Source organism: Capricornis sumatraensis, chromosome 20 (assembly GCF_032405125.1).
Source record: "Capricornis sumatraensis isolate serow.1 chromosome 20, serow.2, whole genome shotgun sequence".
Classification (NCBI taxonomy): domain Eukaryota; kingdom Metazoa; phylum Chordata; class Mammalia; order Artiodactyla; family Bovidae; genus Capricornis; species Capricornis sumatraensis.
This window is the reverse complement of record NC_091088.1, coordinates 39,854,472-39,870,311: the sequence shown is the minus strand read 5'-3', so window position 1 is coordinate 39,870,311 and position 15,840 is coordinate 39,854,472. Positions and strand designations below refer to the sequence as shown.

The 15,840-nt window shown below is 58.0% G+C and overlaps 1 protein-coding gene across 2 annotated transcripts; it reads right to left on the bottom strand.

Annotated features, from left to right (window-relative positions):
• Positions 1 to 1,595: 1,595 nt before the first annotated feature.
• Positions 1,596 to 11,131, bottom strand: BEAN1 (brain expressed associated with NEDD4 1). 2 transcript variants are annotated; one of them, XM_068993335.1, is made up of 3 exons: positions 11,019 to 11,131; positions 4,186 to 4,208; positions 1,596 to 1,708 (listed from the first exon to the last, which is right to left on the bottom strand). In XM_068993335.1, exons 1-3 carry the CDS (start codon positions 11,129 to 11,131, stop codon positions 1,596 to 1,598), a joined length of 249 nt encoding a protein of 82 aa, XP_068849436.1. The 2 variants fall into 2 exon arrangements, with proteins under 2 accessions (XP_068849436.1, XP_068849435.1); XM_068993334.1 differs by lacking the exons at positions 1,596 to 1,708; positions 4,186 to 4,208 and adding an exon at positions 9,210 to 9,549.
• Positions 11,132 to 15,840: the final 4,709 nt, after the last annotated feature.

Sequence of the window (15,840 nt, the reverse complement as noted above, 5' to 3'; positions counted from 1 at the left end):
AGCTCATCCTGGGCTCCCAACTGTGGCCTTGCTCTCTGTCAACCAGAAGTTAGCTGAGAGAAGAGGGAGGCTGACAGACGACCCTGAACAGATGGAGGGTGGATTACACATCTGCTTGTCTATACAGCTGTCATATAATCTGCCCTGTGACAAGTGCCTGAAGGATCCCAAGGGAGGCTGCCGGTCAGAGATGCAGGGTGATGGTGCTCCCAAGGTCACACGCTGAGCTGGGATGTGAAGGGCACAGGAAGCGCCCCTACTCCTGAGGTTGGCGGTGTGCACACACCTCCTAACCTGTCTCAGCTCCCTGTGAGGTGGATCTGACATCACCCCCACTTTGCAGACAAGGAAGCATGGCTCAGAGAGGTATGGGGAGTAGCCCAGAGTCACACAGTCTGTAGGTGGCAGGGCTGGGTCCTGAGGCCAGCTGGGATGAGCAGGCTGGTCCCCGTGGCTGACATGCTGGGGATTTGGCTGGTGTCCCCACTGTGGTTCCAGACCCATCATTTCTTCAAGTGTCCTCTTCCTGGAAGAAGAGTGGTTGGCTTAGGGAGTCCGCCCCTGTTCCCTCAGAGTGACATGCTCATCTGTGGCTCGTGTAGGATCCCCGTGTGGGAACTGGTTCCTCCGGCCCCTTAAGGGGGACGTAGTGAGCACTGGGGCCTCTTGTACATGAAGTGGAGGACTGCGCAGACCTCCAGAGCAGAGCAACTTTACCATCTGGGCTGCAGCCTTCGCTGGCTGGCTCTGGCCCCACGAGAAGCTCTGATTGTCTCTCCTCCTCAACCCTGGGGCAAGAGGTGTCCCCCAGACAGCTTGCTGGAGTTGAGGTTCTGAGGAGATGGGTGAAGTGCTCACAGAGCTCTTCCATCTCCGAGGAAGCACTTGGAGGCTCAGTGTCCGTGTCAAGGGCAGCTGGATCCGGCAGAACATCTGGCTTTGGGGCCAAGGAGTTCTCTGACAGACAGGACCCGGGCCTCTGGCGGAGCTGGCTGGGGACGGTGGCTCCTCTACACTCAGAAGCCCTGTCAGGGACCTGGGGCTGCTCACCACTGCTGCCAGAGGCGGCCACCTCCGCTGGAGTGGGGCTGGGCCCAGGGCCTGGGCCCTGGAGTTGCTTCTCTTCCAGGCTGCTCCAGGGCTGGTCCCAGGGGAGCAAGGGTGTCCGGTGCAGCGCGAGGTCACTGTAGCAGGTCAGGAACTCCTCACTGTCGGAGCATGTGCTGGCACGGCGCAGGGAGCCCAAGGGGACCAGGGGGCCAGTCAGGAGTCCAAGGGGGGCTGTCGAGACCTCAGGCAGGTTCAAGGCCACAGGTAGAGAGCAGTGAGCATCAGGGCGTTCGGCCAGGGCGCTCTCGGCTGTCACTCCTGCTGAGGGATCCGGACCAGGCTGGGCCTCCCACAGGGCCTGCTGCAGTCCCGTCTCTGAGCCAGGCCTATGGTAGGGCCCCGCCACTCTCTCTCTGCCCGGCCCGAGGAGCTGCCTGCCCCGGGTCCTGAGAACGGCCTCACACGTGACTCTTGTCAGGAAGATCTCAAACACCATCTGTTTTGTGTCCTCCTCGCTGATAGCCTGGACCAGGGAAAACTCAACCTCAGAGGTGGCCATATAGCCCAGCCGGCCCAGGAAGGTGTGCAGGGTGTGTTCTGAAAGCACAGGCCGCACCCAGTAGGCAAAGCTCCCCGTGTACGTCTGAAACAAACAGGGGTGCTCGTTAGGGTGGGACACGCAAAAGCAGAGTGGCTGTGAGGGGAAGGATCAAAGACTGGCACGGAGGCTCCTGAGAAGCAGGAGGGCCAGTGCATGGGGCCTTAAGGAAACCTGGCCCACAGGCACGTCACCCCTGTCCCATTTTACAGAAGGACACACTGAGGCCCAGAGGCAGGACTTTTGTCTCAAGTCACACAGCAGAAGAAGGAGCCAGCCGGTGCCCTGGCCTGGAGCCAGAAGCGATGAAAACTTTCCAGTGGCTTTCCACAGCCCAGGTCTTTCCCTTGTTTCCTGTGGCCTCCTTGTTGCCTGTTCTTTAGAGAAGCAGGAGAGCCTGGTGGTTTGCAGTCGCACTGTCTGAGTCTGAGTCCTGTCTGGGCTGCGTATTAGCTGGTGACCGCAGAGCAATTTCCAGGTGGCGCTAGTGGTAAGAACCTTCCTGCCAATGCGGGAGACTTCAGAGACTCAGGTTCGGTCCCTGGGTTGGGAAGGTCCCCTGGAGAAGGAAAGGGCAACCGACTCCAGTATCCTTGCCTGAAGAATCCCATGGACAGAGAAGGCTGGTGGGCTCAGGGCGGTAGGATGGAAAAGAGCTGGTGACAACTGAAGCGACTCAGACTACAGATCAGTTACATTAAACTCTTTAGCCCTCAGTTTCCTCAACTGTAAAATGGGACCAATGTCAGTGGGCATGACAGACACATGGTTTCCTCCCCCACCCTGAGGCAGGGCCCTGGCCACTCCCCGAGACCCTCTCTCCCAGGGTAGTGGCGACACCTACCTTCAGGGACCTGATTTCCTTCCTCCAGGGAAACAGGAGCAGGTGGATAGAGACCAATTCCAGGAACTCCAGCGCCCGCACCAGTTTGTGGTCAATATGCTGGGCGGAGTGGGGAGCCCCCGAGTCAGGGGCCACCTCCTCAGGCAGGTAGAGTTGAAGAGGGGGCCCTGTGTCCAGGAGCTGCTGGGCCCTGCTGGTGAGAGCCGCTTGCCTGCAGACCCCGAGCCGGCCCTCTCCTGCCTCGTCCAGGTAGAAACTGATGAGGTCTTTGAGGAGGGTCTCAAGAGCGTCCTCTTTGGGGCCCGGTGCCTGGGGCCAGCTCATGGCGGCTGTGAGGGGTTGGATGCAAACTCCCGTGGCCGCCTAGACTGGCCCGCCTCTGTCCCGCCCTACGGCTCAATCAGGAAGCCCAGGAGGAAGTTGTGTTAGCAAAAGAGAAAGCAGGGCCTTGTCTGGGCTGTTGCTACTCCTCATCCTGGAGCCAGCCGGGGCTACGGCCAAGCAAGGAGGCTTTGTGGGTGCAAACCCCGGCATCCTGCCACGGGTGGGATTGTTCTGAGGTTGTGTTCTACCCTGTGTCTGAGAGGGTCCCCCGTGGGACCACCCCAGATGTCCACAGCAACAACCTGCTCATAAGTTCGTCTCTGTTGATTCAGTTCCCTCCCTTGTCTTAGTTCCCGGTTCCTTCACTGTGCTTCCTGGGATCACCTCCCACATAAACTGCTTAGACCCAGAGGTTGAATCAGGCACAGGTTTTTGAGGGGGTTGAGATGGACCAATCACCTGTGCACTCTCATCTAGCCTTCATCCCTTCCCTCCTTCCTTCTCCTCTCTCCTTCCCTCCCCCTTTTTTCCCTTCCTTCCTTCCTTCCTTCCTTTCGCCTACTACTTAATTCAGTGATGATTCACTCATTCATTCAGTCATTCGGTGACTCACGCCTTCTTTCCACATGGATCTGCATTTCTCAAAGTGTGCTCCACAGAAGAGCACTTGTCTGGGGGCTCTTAATCTCCCATGAGTGAAAATTTCCTGTGGCCAAATGCATTTGGGAACTGCTGGATTAAATAAGATCCCCCAGCTTCTTGGCGTTAGGACCTTTCCTAAGGGGTGTGAGTTCCTAGGAGGGGCAACCTGTGTGCTGTTTCCTGACTTCTCAGGCCCTGGGTTCTTCCCAGGCTCTCTCCTGGTGCTTGGGGTAGTTCCACTGGAGGCCCATGTCCTTCCACACTTCCGAGGCAGATGGGAGCCTGGCCTCAGTGGCTCGCTGTCTGGAGAGACTGTTGGAAGGTACGGTGGCTATGCACGAGCTGGCTGTGACCTGGCAGTCACACAGCCGAGGTAGATCTGGTTCTTGACCATCATTGGCTTTCTAGGAGGCTCTGCTGGCCTCCTGCCCCTCCAGTCACCAGGAAGGGCATCTGATCTGCCAGGTGCTTGGCCTCGGAGCAGCCTCAGACCTGGGCTGGCTGCACCCAGGGTCTCATTGCTCCCAGCCCCTGACTCTCCTGCCACCTTTTCTGAGCTCAGTGGCCAGAGCGTTCCTACCCCTCCCATTGGGAACTTACTTCCCAGTGGGAGGGCTGCTTGGGAATGGGTCTCTCGGCTAGTCTGAATCCATCATCTGAGGTCCACTGGTAGGGATGCTAGTCTCTGACACACATTAGTTCACCTGATCCTGAACCTCGGCAAGATTAGGTAACTGGCCCAGGCCACATCTGATCACCCTTCTGGGTAGGAGACATAGGGCAGCATGGATGGGAGAGTGCTGGTGGACATTTGGCATCCTGCTTTGACTTAGGGTAGGCTGGTGGGGCATGGGCCCTGAGACCGAGAGAAGGATGGGGACTGGCTCAAGGTCCCAGGAGGCAGGCTGGATGGATGCCTTGTTGTGGTCTGGCTGAGGCTGTGACCTCGGGGCCTGAGGCCTGCAGACCTGGGAGTCCTTGAAGAGACGCTGAACGGGCACAGGTGGGCTGCAACCCTTGTGCCCAGCACCCCCGCCCAGAAACACCAGGCCTGCCCCAGGCAATTGGTCCCAGTCGAGAGAGCTCACCTGGGCTTGGGGAGGAGTGCTGTGAGGTCAGCAGAGCCAAACCTCAGATGGGCCATTCGCTCTCTCGGGTGATGACGCTGTGGGTCCTTCCACCGCTCGTGCCCCAAGCCTGGTCATTCTTTGGGGGACACTGACGATGATACCCGAGCATGAGTGTGGGTGGCCTTGGGGTGGGACCTCTGGGTGTGTGAGCTCTGAGTGTGAGGGGCACAGTGTGTGTGTGTGTGTGAGCTGTGTGTGCTGTAGGTAGTGTGAACTGAGTGTGTGAGTTCTGAGTGTGAGGGGCACGGTGTGTGTGTGTGTGAGAGCTGTGTGTGCCGCAGGTAGTGTGAACTGAGTGATGCTGCACACGAGTGTGTCACTGAGAGTCTCTAGGAAGTTGATATGAGAGACCCCTGTGTGTGCATACGTGGTGGGCTTGGCTGGTGCAAGCCAGCGGTGTCCCAAGGGGCCGCTGTGGTCGGCCGTGCTTGTTATCCGCCCTGTTCCTCTCTCTCTCTCGGGATTCCTGCTGCTCCGGAGGCCGTGGAGGGCACTGTGCCCATGCTTGATGGCCCGGTGGCAGCTCACACAGACCAGGGTGATGGCCTCAGCTGTGGTCTCCGGTCTGAAGACCTGGGCCAGAGGAGCTGCTCAGCTGCACAAGGTGGAGCAGCTTGGCTGAAGGGCAGCCTCAGACAATGATCCTTGAGAATCTGAGAGCTATGTGTGATTAATCCACCTCTCTCCCCATTGGCTGACTAACCCTGAGGCAAGCTCCACTCTGGCTCTCGGAGTTGCCAGGGGGACGGAGTGCAGTTGCCCACAGCGGCGACCAGCTCGACAACACCCTGCCTGGACTTTCCACCCTTCCCAGTTTCACTTCCCACTCCCTGGTGCTGTTTCTGGGGTCACCTTCCTCATCAACCCCTTGCACCCCCATCATGTCCCAGGGCTGGTCCTGCCCTTCTTCCCGTCCCCACTGTCCTGGGAATTTAGCTTCACTTCCATCTTCTTGGGGCCCCAATGAGCCCCATTGCCCAGTGCTCATGTGGGCCCAACTCCTCAGGGCCCCCTGGCAGAGAGAGGCATCCAGTCTCCTCCTAGGAGTGTGAGGAACTTGGATGTGGTGCCATAGTGTGTCAGAGTGGACACAAGGCATGCTGTGAATGGAGGAGGTGGAGAACACTGAGCTTGATAGCCCCTGGGGGGCTGTGGGATCCTGAGTTTGTTTGCTTTTGGAACTGCGTGTGGGTGTGGGGTTGTTCCGGTTGGGATTGCCATGGGTACCAGGTGAGCTGAGCAGCACCACCATGAAGGCTGCCACATTCATTCCCAGAAGGGGCCTCAGGGTACAGAGGTGGCACCTGAACTGTGCACCGTGGTGTTTAGGACAGGGGAGTGGTTATTTTGCACACCGTGAGAGGTGCTGAGCTATCTGGCTGTGCCTAGAGAGATGCTGACGGAGGAGCCTGGTAGGCTGCAGTCCATGGGGTCGCAAAGAGTCGGACACGACTGAGCGACTTCACTTTCACTTTCGTGCATTGGAGAAGGAAATGGCAACCTACTCCAGCATTCTTGCCTGGAGAATCCCAGGGACGGCAGAGCTTGGTGGGCTGCCCTCTATGGGGTCGCACAGAGTCGGACACGACTGAAGCGACTTAGCAGCAGCAGCAGCAGCAGCAGCAGCAGAGAGATGCTGCGGGGTGGGGGTGGGGGAGCCGGCAGGAATGATTCCTGTAAATGGAATGCTTGAACGGTTTAAACCTCATGGAACATCCCGAGGGTGGAGGAAAAGCCCAGGACCAAAACAAGTTCTGTTACAACTACGAGTGTCCGAGTGTCCGCAGGCAGTGGGTTAGAAACTGGGAGAAGGGAATTTGCGTCTTTCAGGGGCTGGCTCACTGGCTTTGAACAGTGGCGGCAGGCAGCCAGCAGGTGGCAGTGTGGGCTTGCAGTGGGACCCAGGACAGGGCTGTACCGTCCTTCAGGATCGCACCCCACTTTCAGGGCACTTGGGGGTTTAGGACTATGCTAATGGACTCTACCTGAATTCGAGTAGGAGGGAAGAGTGACAGAGAAAGGGAACCTGTCAGACAACGGATCAACAACCAAGAGCAAAGTCTTATAGAAAGCAGAGACAAAATTTCTGAGAGGGGGAGAAAATGACTTATTTCAGTCATTTCAGCCTAATTTCCTCCCCCACGCCTTCCCCACCGCTTCCTGATAGTCAAAGCTGTCAGAGTGTGGAGTGAAATGCCAGTCTTCTGGTGTTCCTGGAGCCAAGTCCTGCAAGTTTATGGCTTGTCTTGGCGGCAGTTACACTGGCCAAGTCTTGGAGAATCGATGCCATGTTTTAGAGAGGTTTAAAAGAAATTACGGCTTCTTAAAGAATCCACTAAGAATCCACTTGCCAAGCAGGAAACGTGGATTCAATCCTTGGTTCAGGGAAGTTCCCCTGGAAGAGGACATGGCAACCCACTCCAGGATTCCTTTCTGGAAAATCCCATGGACAGAGGGGCTTGGCAGGCTGCTGGTCCACGGGGTCGCCAGGAGTCAGATACAACCTAACCGCTAAACAACAAAAAATTAACTGGTGTAGATCACCGACTACCCAAATATCGCTGTCCTAGAAGAATAAAAAGGTTTCAGCGACTGCTGATTTTGAGAAAAGTAACATTTTCAGTGTGCTGATTTAACCCTTTCCTTACAAGTGTCAGATGGTGCCAACCCCACCATGGGCTCCTTATTCAGGTTACTTCTTACAACATTTTTTATTGATATATTTATTTGAACACAGAAAAGATACACTGTTGCTTATTTAGCGCTTAATCCAGGGACAAGAAAAGCTGCTGGGCTCCATCCCTTCAACACTGATGAGCATGTGGGGGTTTTTGTCTCCCCCGCAACACTGGCACTCTCTAGGGTTGCAGAAGCAAGGTGCGTTTCTTAAAAGAACCTCAGCCCTGGAGTGCATTTTAAAGGCTATACAGTACAACAGACAAGAGATTATTTTTTTGCCTAGAAAACAGTACACCACAAAGGTGGACAGAACAGTACACCACAAAGGTGGCGTGTAAACAAGGTCCCTTCCCCGGGCAGAGTTAGGGGCGCCAGGATGCTACAGAACCTCTGGGTGGATTCCTTTCAGTTCTGCACCAGAAGAAACGCTATTTCTACAGAAAATAAGATTCACGATTGCCTTCCTCGCCACCTCTCTTCTTAAGAAAGGGATTACTAAATTGTCTTAGCCCTTTATTGGAGGAATGGAAATGTGGGGGGGAGGCTGGTTGGGGGTGCTGCAGTGTAAGGAGCGGGTGGGGTGGGAGGTGGGGCGGGTTGGGGGGCTGCCGCTGGTGGTGCCGGCGGGGACACTCTTCACGGGCGCAGGGCTGCCACCCTCGTGCAGGCTGGGTCTGCAGCTATCAGCTCTGTTACCTGCGCGGTCTCTGATGGAAATTGCTGGGATTCAGGGGCCAAGGTCTAAGTCTGTTTACAACCAGGCCCATGTACTCCTTTCTGCGGTAGCCCCAGCAGCAAGGCTGAGATGCAACCACTGGTCCTCTCGCGGTGGCACAGTGGGGCCCACATCCCCTTGATTTCATTTGCGCCAGCACCGTGGAGGGCAGACCAGAAGGTGCTGGCTCCCAACTCCCAACCCTGAGCCCCCACCCAGAGAGCCAGCTCTGCTCCTGGGGTCCGTCTCCAGCCCACTTGAGCTTAGGCCATGAATGGTCGGCAGGGCATGCACCTAGCAAGGGGCTGCTCCTCTGCCTCAGCGCCTGTCCCCAGGCAGGCCCCACCCCATCTTCTTTGAAGACCCTCAGTCCCAGGCAGTGGTTGGACGGACATGGACACAGCCGTGACCCACTACCACCCCCCCCCCACCACCACCGCATGCCCGCTGAGGGCCCTGTCCATCACTTGTGGCTTGGAGTGGGGGCTTTGGAGATAACTCCGCTAGCACCACCAGACGGAGGGTGCTGGGCTAGGGATGGGGCAGGGTGAAGCGATGGTCTCCAGGTTGTCCCTGGGTCCCCAGTCCCATGTCCCTCACCCTAAGTGGCAGGTGTTGTGGCTCTTCTGGCCTGGGGTGGGGACATAGAGACAGCGTGGAGCTGAGCCTCACTGAGGCCTGTCCTGCCAACTGGGAGGACCAGCTGCCTCCTGGGGGTGGGGAGGTGAGTTTGGGCAGGCAGCTGACCTGGGATGGCTGAGCAGCTTCTGGGGGGCAGAGTCAGTGTTGAGGCCCAGCCTGCCCAGCGAGGGCAGGGCAGACAGCCTGGGGAGAGGGCAGAGTGAACCCCAGCCCCTTCTCTGCCCCCTTTCTCCCAGCACTGGCTGCAGGGGCGTCACTGGCAGGCTGGGGAGGAGACTGGAGGTCAGGAGAGCTTCATCTGCAATGAAACCTTCACAGGTGGGATTGTGTATCTGGCGGGGGAGACCTGTGTGTGTGTGCACGCCTGCACACGTGAGGGACATGTCTGGATGTGTGTGTGCACATGGGTGTGTCAGTGTGTGTCTGTCCAAGCTGTGTGTATATGTGTGCATGTGGGGGTGCAATGTGAGCATACGTGTGTGTGTGTGTGTGTGTGTGTGTGTGTGTGTGTATATACACGCCTCTGTGTGCCTGAAAGATGTGACTCAGCCCTGAGGGGCCGGCAGGACCTGACCACCAGGTTGCTCACATGATCCGCTCTGGGCCCAAGGCCGGGGCCTGGGTTGGGGCAGGCGAACCCTGGGAGCTCTGCAGGCCTGGTTGTGGTCCAGGCAGTGGCAGCCGGCCTGATGGGGGGCTGGCCCCACACACAGCCTCGTAAGGGGGCAGGGTGTCCATGGAGACAGTGCGGAGGCCACTCTGGCCCTGCGGCCTCTGCGCCTGCTGGTGTCGGCCAGGGCTGTGGCCACTGCCCGCATCCAGGGCGCCGTCCAGCTCGGGGCAGGAGTCGGTCAGTGAGTAGGGGGGCGGGGCATCCGTGGGGATGTACAGCTGAGTGGCGCCCGGTCCCACACACTCCTCGTAACTGCAAGAGAAGAAGCTCCCTCAGGCCCTGTGTGAGCTGGCACCAGTGGCAGGCAGTGGGTTCTCTCCCCCCAGGGCTAGAGGCCTAGCCACAGTGACAGGCTGCCCTGGAGTGAAGCAGGCCAGGCCTTGGTCCCACTGACTTCAGTGAGACCCCGCCACACCCTGGGGAGGGGCACCAAGCACACTGAGACCTGGATTCTGGCCCTGACTCAGCCCTGGTGTCCCTGTGAACACAAGTGAGTGAGTCACCAAATGCTGGCTCCCAGATCTCTTAGAACAGCAGCTGCCACTGCCAAGGCATCTCCAGGTGGGGCTCCCAGGGTGGGGAGTGCTGGTGGGGGCAGCCAGACACTCCTTGGTCTCAGGTCACCCCAAAGTGCTCCTTCAAGGGTTAGGGAGGACTTCTTGGGGGCCCTCTGAACCTGAAGCTGCAGGGCAGAAAATCACCCATCCTCCGGGAAAGTCCATCCCTCCCAGTGACCCTGGGGTGGGGGGGTGGTGGTGGTGGTAAAGAGTGAAAAGGTGATGGGGAGGACTGGGCTGTGTGCGGGGCACAAGGGGGTCCCCTGGATGGGAAGTGCTCCTTCCAGGTCATAAGCGGTGGGTGGCAATGGCACCCCACTCCAGTCCTCTTGCCTGGAAAATCCCATGGACGGAGGAGCCTGGTAGGCTGCAGTCCGTGGGGTCACAAAGAGTCAGACACGACTGAGCAACTTCACTTTCGCTTTTCACTTTCATGCATTGGAGAAGGCAATGACATCCCACTCCAGTGTTCTTGCCTGGAGAATCTCAGGGATGGGGGAGCCAGGTGGGGTGCCGTCTATGGGGTCGCACAGAGTCGGACACGACTGAAGCGACTTAGCAGCAGCAAGTGGTGGGTGAGGTGCCTGAGAGTGGCTGCCAGGACAGGACCCAGAAGAGAAGCCCCCCAGGACAGGGCCACCTGGTGGGCCATGAGTGCAACTGGAGACAGTGACACCTGTCCCAGTGGGTGTGATCAGGACTTCAGGGGCTCATACTGAGGGTGACAGAGGATGAGATGGCTGGATGGTGTCGCCAGTGCAGTGCACATGAATTTCAGCAAACTCTGGGAGATGGTGAAGGACAGGGAAGCTTGGTGTGCTGTAGGGTGTGCTGTAGTCCACGGGGTCGCAAAGAATCGGACAGGACTGGGCAACTGAGCAGCAACCAAGGGGCTTGGGCTGGACCCTCCACCTCAGCTCCTCACCCATCCTGGAGCAACTGAACTTTCCTTCTTTTCGCCTTTTGGAGTGGCCCTCGGTGACATCTGCTGAGTCACGCCCCACCTCACTCGGTCAGGAGGGTGAGGAGATGGCCACGCCCACTGAGCAGATGTGTTCTGCATTTGTACCATCTGGGGTGTTGCCAGTCCCCGTGGGGGCGGGGCTTCCTGTCCGGAGCCCCGCCCTCTCAGGCCCTCCTGCCGCCCCTGCGTGGCCTCCTTACCCGGGTGGAGAGTCTGGGTACAGCTCTCGGAGCACCATGGCATCCACGTCCCCATCAGAGCTAAGGTCCAAAGGCGGAGGCCAGTCCTCGGCGGGGCTGCAGGCGTAGCGCATCCTGTGGCTCGGGCGGCCGTATGTGTGCCCGTCGGACACTGCAGGGAATGGATGGACATTCGGCCTGGGTCTCAGGCCGGCGCCAGGGAGTCTGCCTGCGGCCACTGAGATTCTGTTCTCTCCAGCTCACTATCCTGCCCCTCCCTCACCATGAAGAGCTGCCTTCATCCCCTCAGCGAGCCCCAGAATATGAATGCCAGTGCTCTGCTGGGTGTGTGTTGGCAGTGGTCACAGAGAGGAAGCAGAGCTGGCCCGGGCCTGGTGGGGCTCCCAGGGTGCCGAGCAGCCTGTCCTGGGGACAGCCAAGTCGTGAGCAAGCACATCATGAGCTTTGATAGGTGTCGTACTAGGGCTGTGGGAGCAGAGAAGGGCCCGACCCAGCCTGGAGGTCAGGGAGGGCTTCCTGGAGGAAAGGCTCTCAGAACTGAATCTTGTCTAGAAATTAGCCAGGGGGACGGGGCAAGCCTGGCAGAGGGAACAGAACAGCTAAGGTCAAGGGCGGTGGGGGTGTGGGGAGATGAGAAAGAAGACTGTAATGTGAACAGGATGCTTTGAGCTGTGGAGAAGGGCTGGGGCATGACAAACGGGGAGGAAGTGTCGGGGAATGAGGACTGCAGAGGTCTCTGGGGTTAGGTCTCCCTCCCTTTAGGTTTCCGAGGGAGAAAACGGGGCTTCTATGATGAATCCTGGTGACTTCACAGACGACACTGTCTTCTGTTGTTTTTATCGCACAAGTACATCAAAGACTCTTGAAATGTCCTGAAGCTGAGAAACATATTTAACTGTGCTTGTGCAGCATCTACCAACAGAATCTTATTTTCTTAGACCTAGTAACACTGCTTAGGAAATGCCAACGGAGTACAGTCTTCTCATTCTACAGCTGGGGTTCAGAGAGGATCAGTGACTTGACAGAGGCCACACAGCAAATTATTGGTAGGGCCAGAGGGTGACTGGATGTCCTGGCTTCTAACCCTAGAAGCTCTCCACCTCCCAGTTTCCAATAGGTCTGGCAGAGGCTGGAGGACAGTGGGAGCTGCAAAGATGGCTGAGATGTGAGGTCTCCAGACCGCCCTGGCCTCCCAGGTAGCTCCTCCCCTCAGAGGGTGGGGCCTGAAGTAGGCGGGGCTTGTCTCCTTTGGGAGGGAGTTGCGACCTTTCTTTGAGGTCAACACCACTGTTGGGTTCCCCTTCCCATTCTATAGCCAAGAGCTCAGGGTCCTGTGGCTGGTAGAGAGTGCAGCTGGAATTCACGCATAGTCTGTACAACCCCAAAGACTGCTCCTCGCATTCTGCAAACTCTCTTTCCACTCTTGACACAATGTTGAGTGGAAAAATCTGGACACAAAACTCCATCTGCGGGTACAATCCCAGGATTATCTACAGACATCACGAAAGCTCTCAGAAGAAAACTTTCCAAACAGTGGCTCTGTTTGGAGGACAGGAACAGAACCCTTAATTTTTTATGTTTGCTGTATTTTAAAGGTTTTCCGCAGTGATCACACATTATGCTTCTACTAGGAAAAAGGACTTCAATAACATGCTGAGAAGATGCTGAAATGAGATTCGTTTCCTTTCAGGTCACAAGCTGAAGAATGAGAATTTGGGGAAGGAGTTGGGGAAGAAACTGAGGAGAGAGGAGACCATGAAATAACTGGGTGAGAAGAGAAGTGGCACAGTGGCTGGCCACTGGGCTCCAGTGCTGGGTCCCAGTCCCACCAGAGTTGGCGGGCATGGCCCTATCCACTGTGTGCTGGGGCGGGGGGCAGCCAGGGCTGTCTGGACCTCGGGAAAGCTGAGGCTGTTTCCTGGTGGGCACGCCTGAGGGCCGACGGGGTTGAACCACGCTGCTCTTCACCTCTGTCTCCCTGGGGTTACTTTCCTTGGGCCCCCCACAGGCTGAGCATCTTAGGGAAACTGAGGTCACCCTGAGGCATTCACCTAGCCCAGACCCCAGTCCTGCGATGACCCAGGTCAGCCCCAGACATCCAGGTGGGCAGAGCTCTCAAGGAACAGCTGGAAAGAAACTCCACTCCCCCAACCTGAACTCCCCAAATTCCCTTCTCCTTTACCCTCCTTTGTGTTCTCCTCATCAGCACGCACCCAGATAGTCCAGGGAGACCCAAATCTCTCTCCCCCCTTGTTTACCCAAGTTAAGGTATACCTCTGTTCATTATTCAGCCCCAGTCCAAGGTTAGCAACCTTACACAGGCTCCAGAGAGCAGGGAGGAGGAACTTGCATCCATAAGCTTCACTGTGCAGTAGCCTCAGGATCTTATTCACCCTCACAGGGATTTGAGAGAGGGACACAGTGGGTGCCTCCTTCTTGCAGATGAAGAAACAGAGACGTGAAGTCACTTGCTCTAAACCTCCAGCAAGTGAGAGAGGGCCAGATCCATCTCCTAAAGCTCAAACTCAGGATCTTTCCATCTTACGGAAAGAGAACAAATTTCTTTCTCTCTTCCTCTCCCTCTTCTTCCTTCTTTCCTCCCACCTTTCTTCCCCAGTCTCTCTGCCTCATTCCTTCATTCACTCACTCCTTCATTCATTCTCAGACATTCACTGGCGCCTCTCTCTGCACCTGGCCAGCCTGCAGAAGGGCCCTGTGGGCAGGCAGGGGAGGACTGACTTTGCCCCGAGGGCAACGGGGAGCTGCTGCATGGCACTGAGCAGAGGTCACAGTTCAGTCATGGTGCTCGTCCCATGGAGAAGGCCTTGGAGGCACCAGGCCACCGGCTGGCAGCTGTGGGGGCTGCAGCATTAGTGACCCCGAAGCAGGTTGTCTCAAGGGGGAGAGATAATGAAAATAGTTAACATGAACTGGGCACGTACTCATAAACCAGCCGCTGTGCTATTTTAGACCTGACAATAACTTTGGGGCGGGTCCCCATGTACCCATTGTATAGATGACTCACAGAGCTGAGTGACTTTCCTGAGGCTGCTTGGTAAGAAGTGGAGATGAAGGCTGCTGTGGACCCTGGGTCTGAGGTGCCTCTGAGACGTAAGAGCCTTGGGGCATCGGGTGAGGAGGATGGGTGGGGCCTGGAGCTGGAGGGTGTGTGAGATGGAGCAGGGGTGGGTCCTCTCTCAGGACCCAGGGCCCAGGGTGGGGCTCTGAGGAACCTCGAGATTCCTCTTCTCAGGAATCTACCAGCAAGTCTGAGAAGAAGCCACCAGAGCGATGGGAGAGAACCTGGAGAGGCTGAGTCACTGGAGCCAGGGAGGGCATCTGAAGGACAGAGGGTCCCCCACGGCCAGGAGGCTGCTGCTCGTCAGAGCGTCGTGGGTCTTGTGTCCCCTCCCCCCTGGCTTCTTTCCAAGCCTCTGGCAGTCCCTGGTGTACCCCCTGAAGGCCAGGGGATGGCATCAGGGCATCAGCACCTCCAGGCCTCCTGCTGAGGCCCCAAGGAGATGCCAAAGCCAGAGCTGAGAACAGAGGAGAGGGCGGGGAGGCGGGAACCCCACAGCAGGGTCTCCACGGTGACAGGGCCGTGGGGCTGCAGTGAGTCAGCATCAGGCAGCAAAGGCCTGAGCCCAGAGCAGCCTGGCGGCGGCCTGCAGTCACCCCACCTGCTCTGAAGTCAGGGCCGGGGACTTGCTCATGTGACACTGGCCCCATGGCCCCACCACGCACTCAGGACGGACTAGCCTGCCCTGAGGCCTCTCTCTCTCAAGGCCAAGGTCGACCTCTCCACTCAGTCTTGGAAATTCCCCTGGCCCTCTCTCCTGGGCTCTAAGTCCCCAGGCTTAGGCTCGGGCACATTCGAGCCACTCAACAAGTCCCTCTAGCTCTTGGTCTTTAAAATGGGCTACCACAAATTTTGCTGGGAAAATGCGATGGGGAGGTGACTTCCTCTGCTGTGGAGTGGGTCCCTCTGGGCTAGGCCCGTGCTGGGCTGTGAGCTCGGTGTGAGGAGAGCTACAGCTGCCCAGCGTCAGGGCACTGCTGGGGGTGGGTGCAGTGCTCAGGAAGTCCTGGGAGTGGGGACCACCCCTGCCTGAGGAGGGCGGGAGGAGGGGCAGAGAGGCTCTAAAAGGAGGAGGCATTTGTGCCAGCTCTGGAAGGACAAGCAGGCTTCTGTCAGATGGGGAGGTGGTGGGGAATGGCATTCTAGGCACAGGGAAGAGCGCATGCAGAGGCAGGAGGGAGCAGGAAGGAGGCGTCTTGGGTGGGTGAGCAGGGAGAGTAGAGGGCAAGGGTCGGGCTCTGTGAGGTGGGCAGGCTGGCCATCCTGGGCCTGACTGGCTCCGTCCTGGGGTGGGAGAGGCCGAGGGTGGTTCTGGGCTCCTTGTTGGAGGTGGGCACACTCTGGGCAGGAGCCTTGTGCTCCTCAAGGGTCAGGCTGGTGCTTCAAGGGCAGGAACAGGCAGGCCTGGTCTCACGGTGGCCAGGGCTGAGAAGAAGCCCTATACCACCCTTTGACCTTCAGCCTCACCCTTGGCAGACAGCTGGGCTTCCCACGCCACTGAGGCATTATGGTGAGTGCCTCTGGGCTCTTCCTGATCACTCAGGACCTCTAGGATGCAGCCTGACCACCCTGTCCCGCCCATGGCAGAGCCGCCACCTCCCTGCTGCCACCTGGGCGACAATCGGGCAGGGGGCCTGGGGGTGCCCGGGGACGGGCAGCAGCTCACCGTAGCCCTGCTCGTACTCTCGATGGCGCCGGCGGCGGCGGCGGTGGTGGCGATGGTGGTGGCGGCGGTGGCGGTGG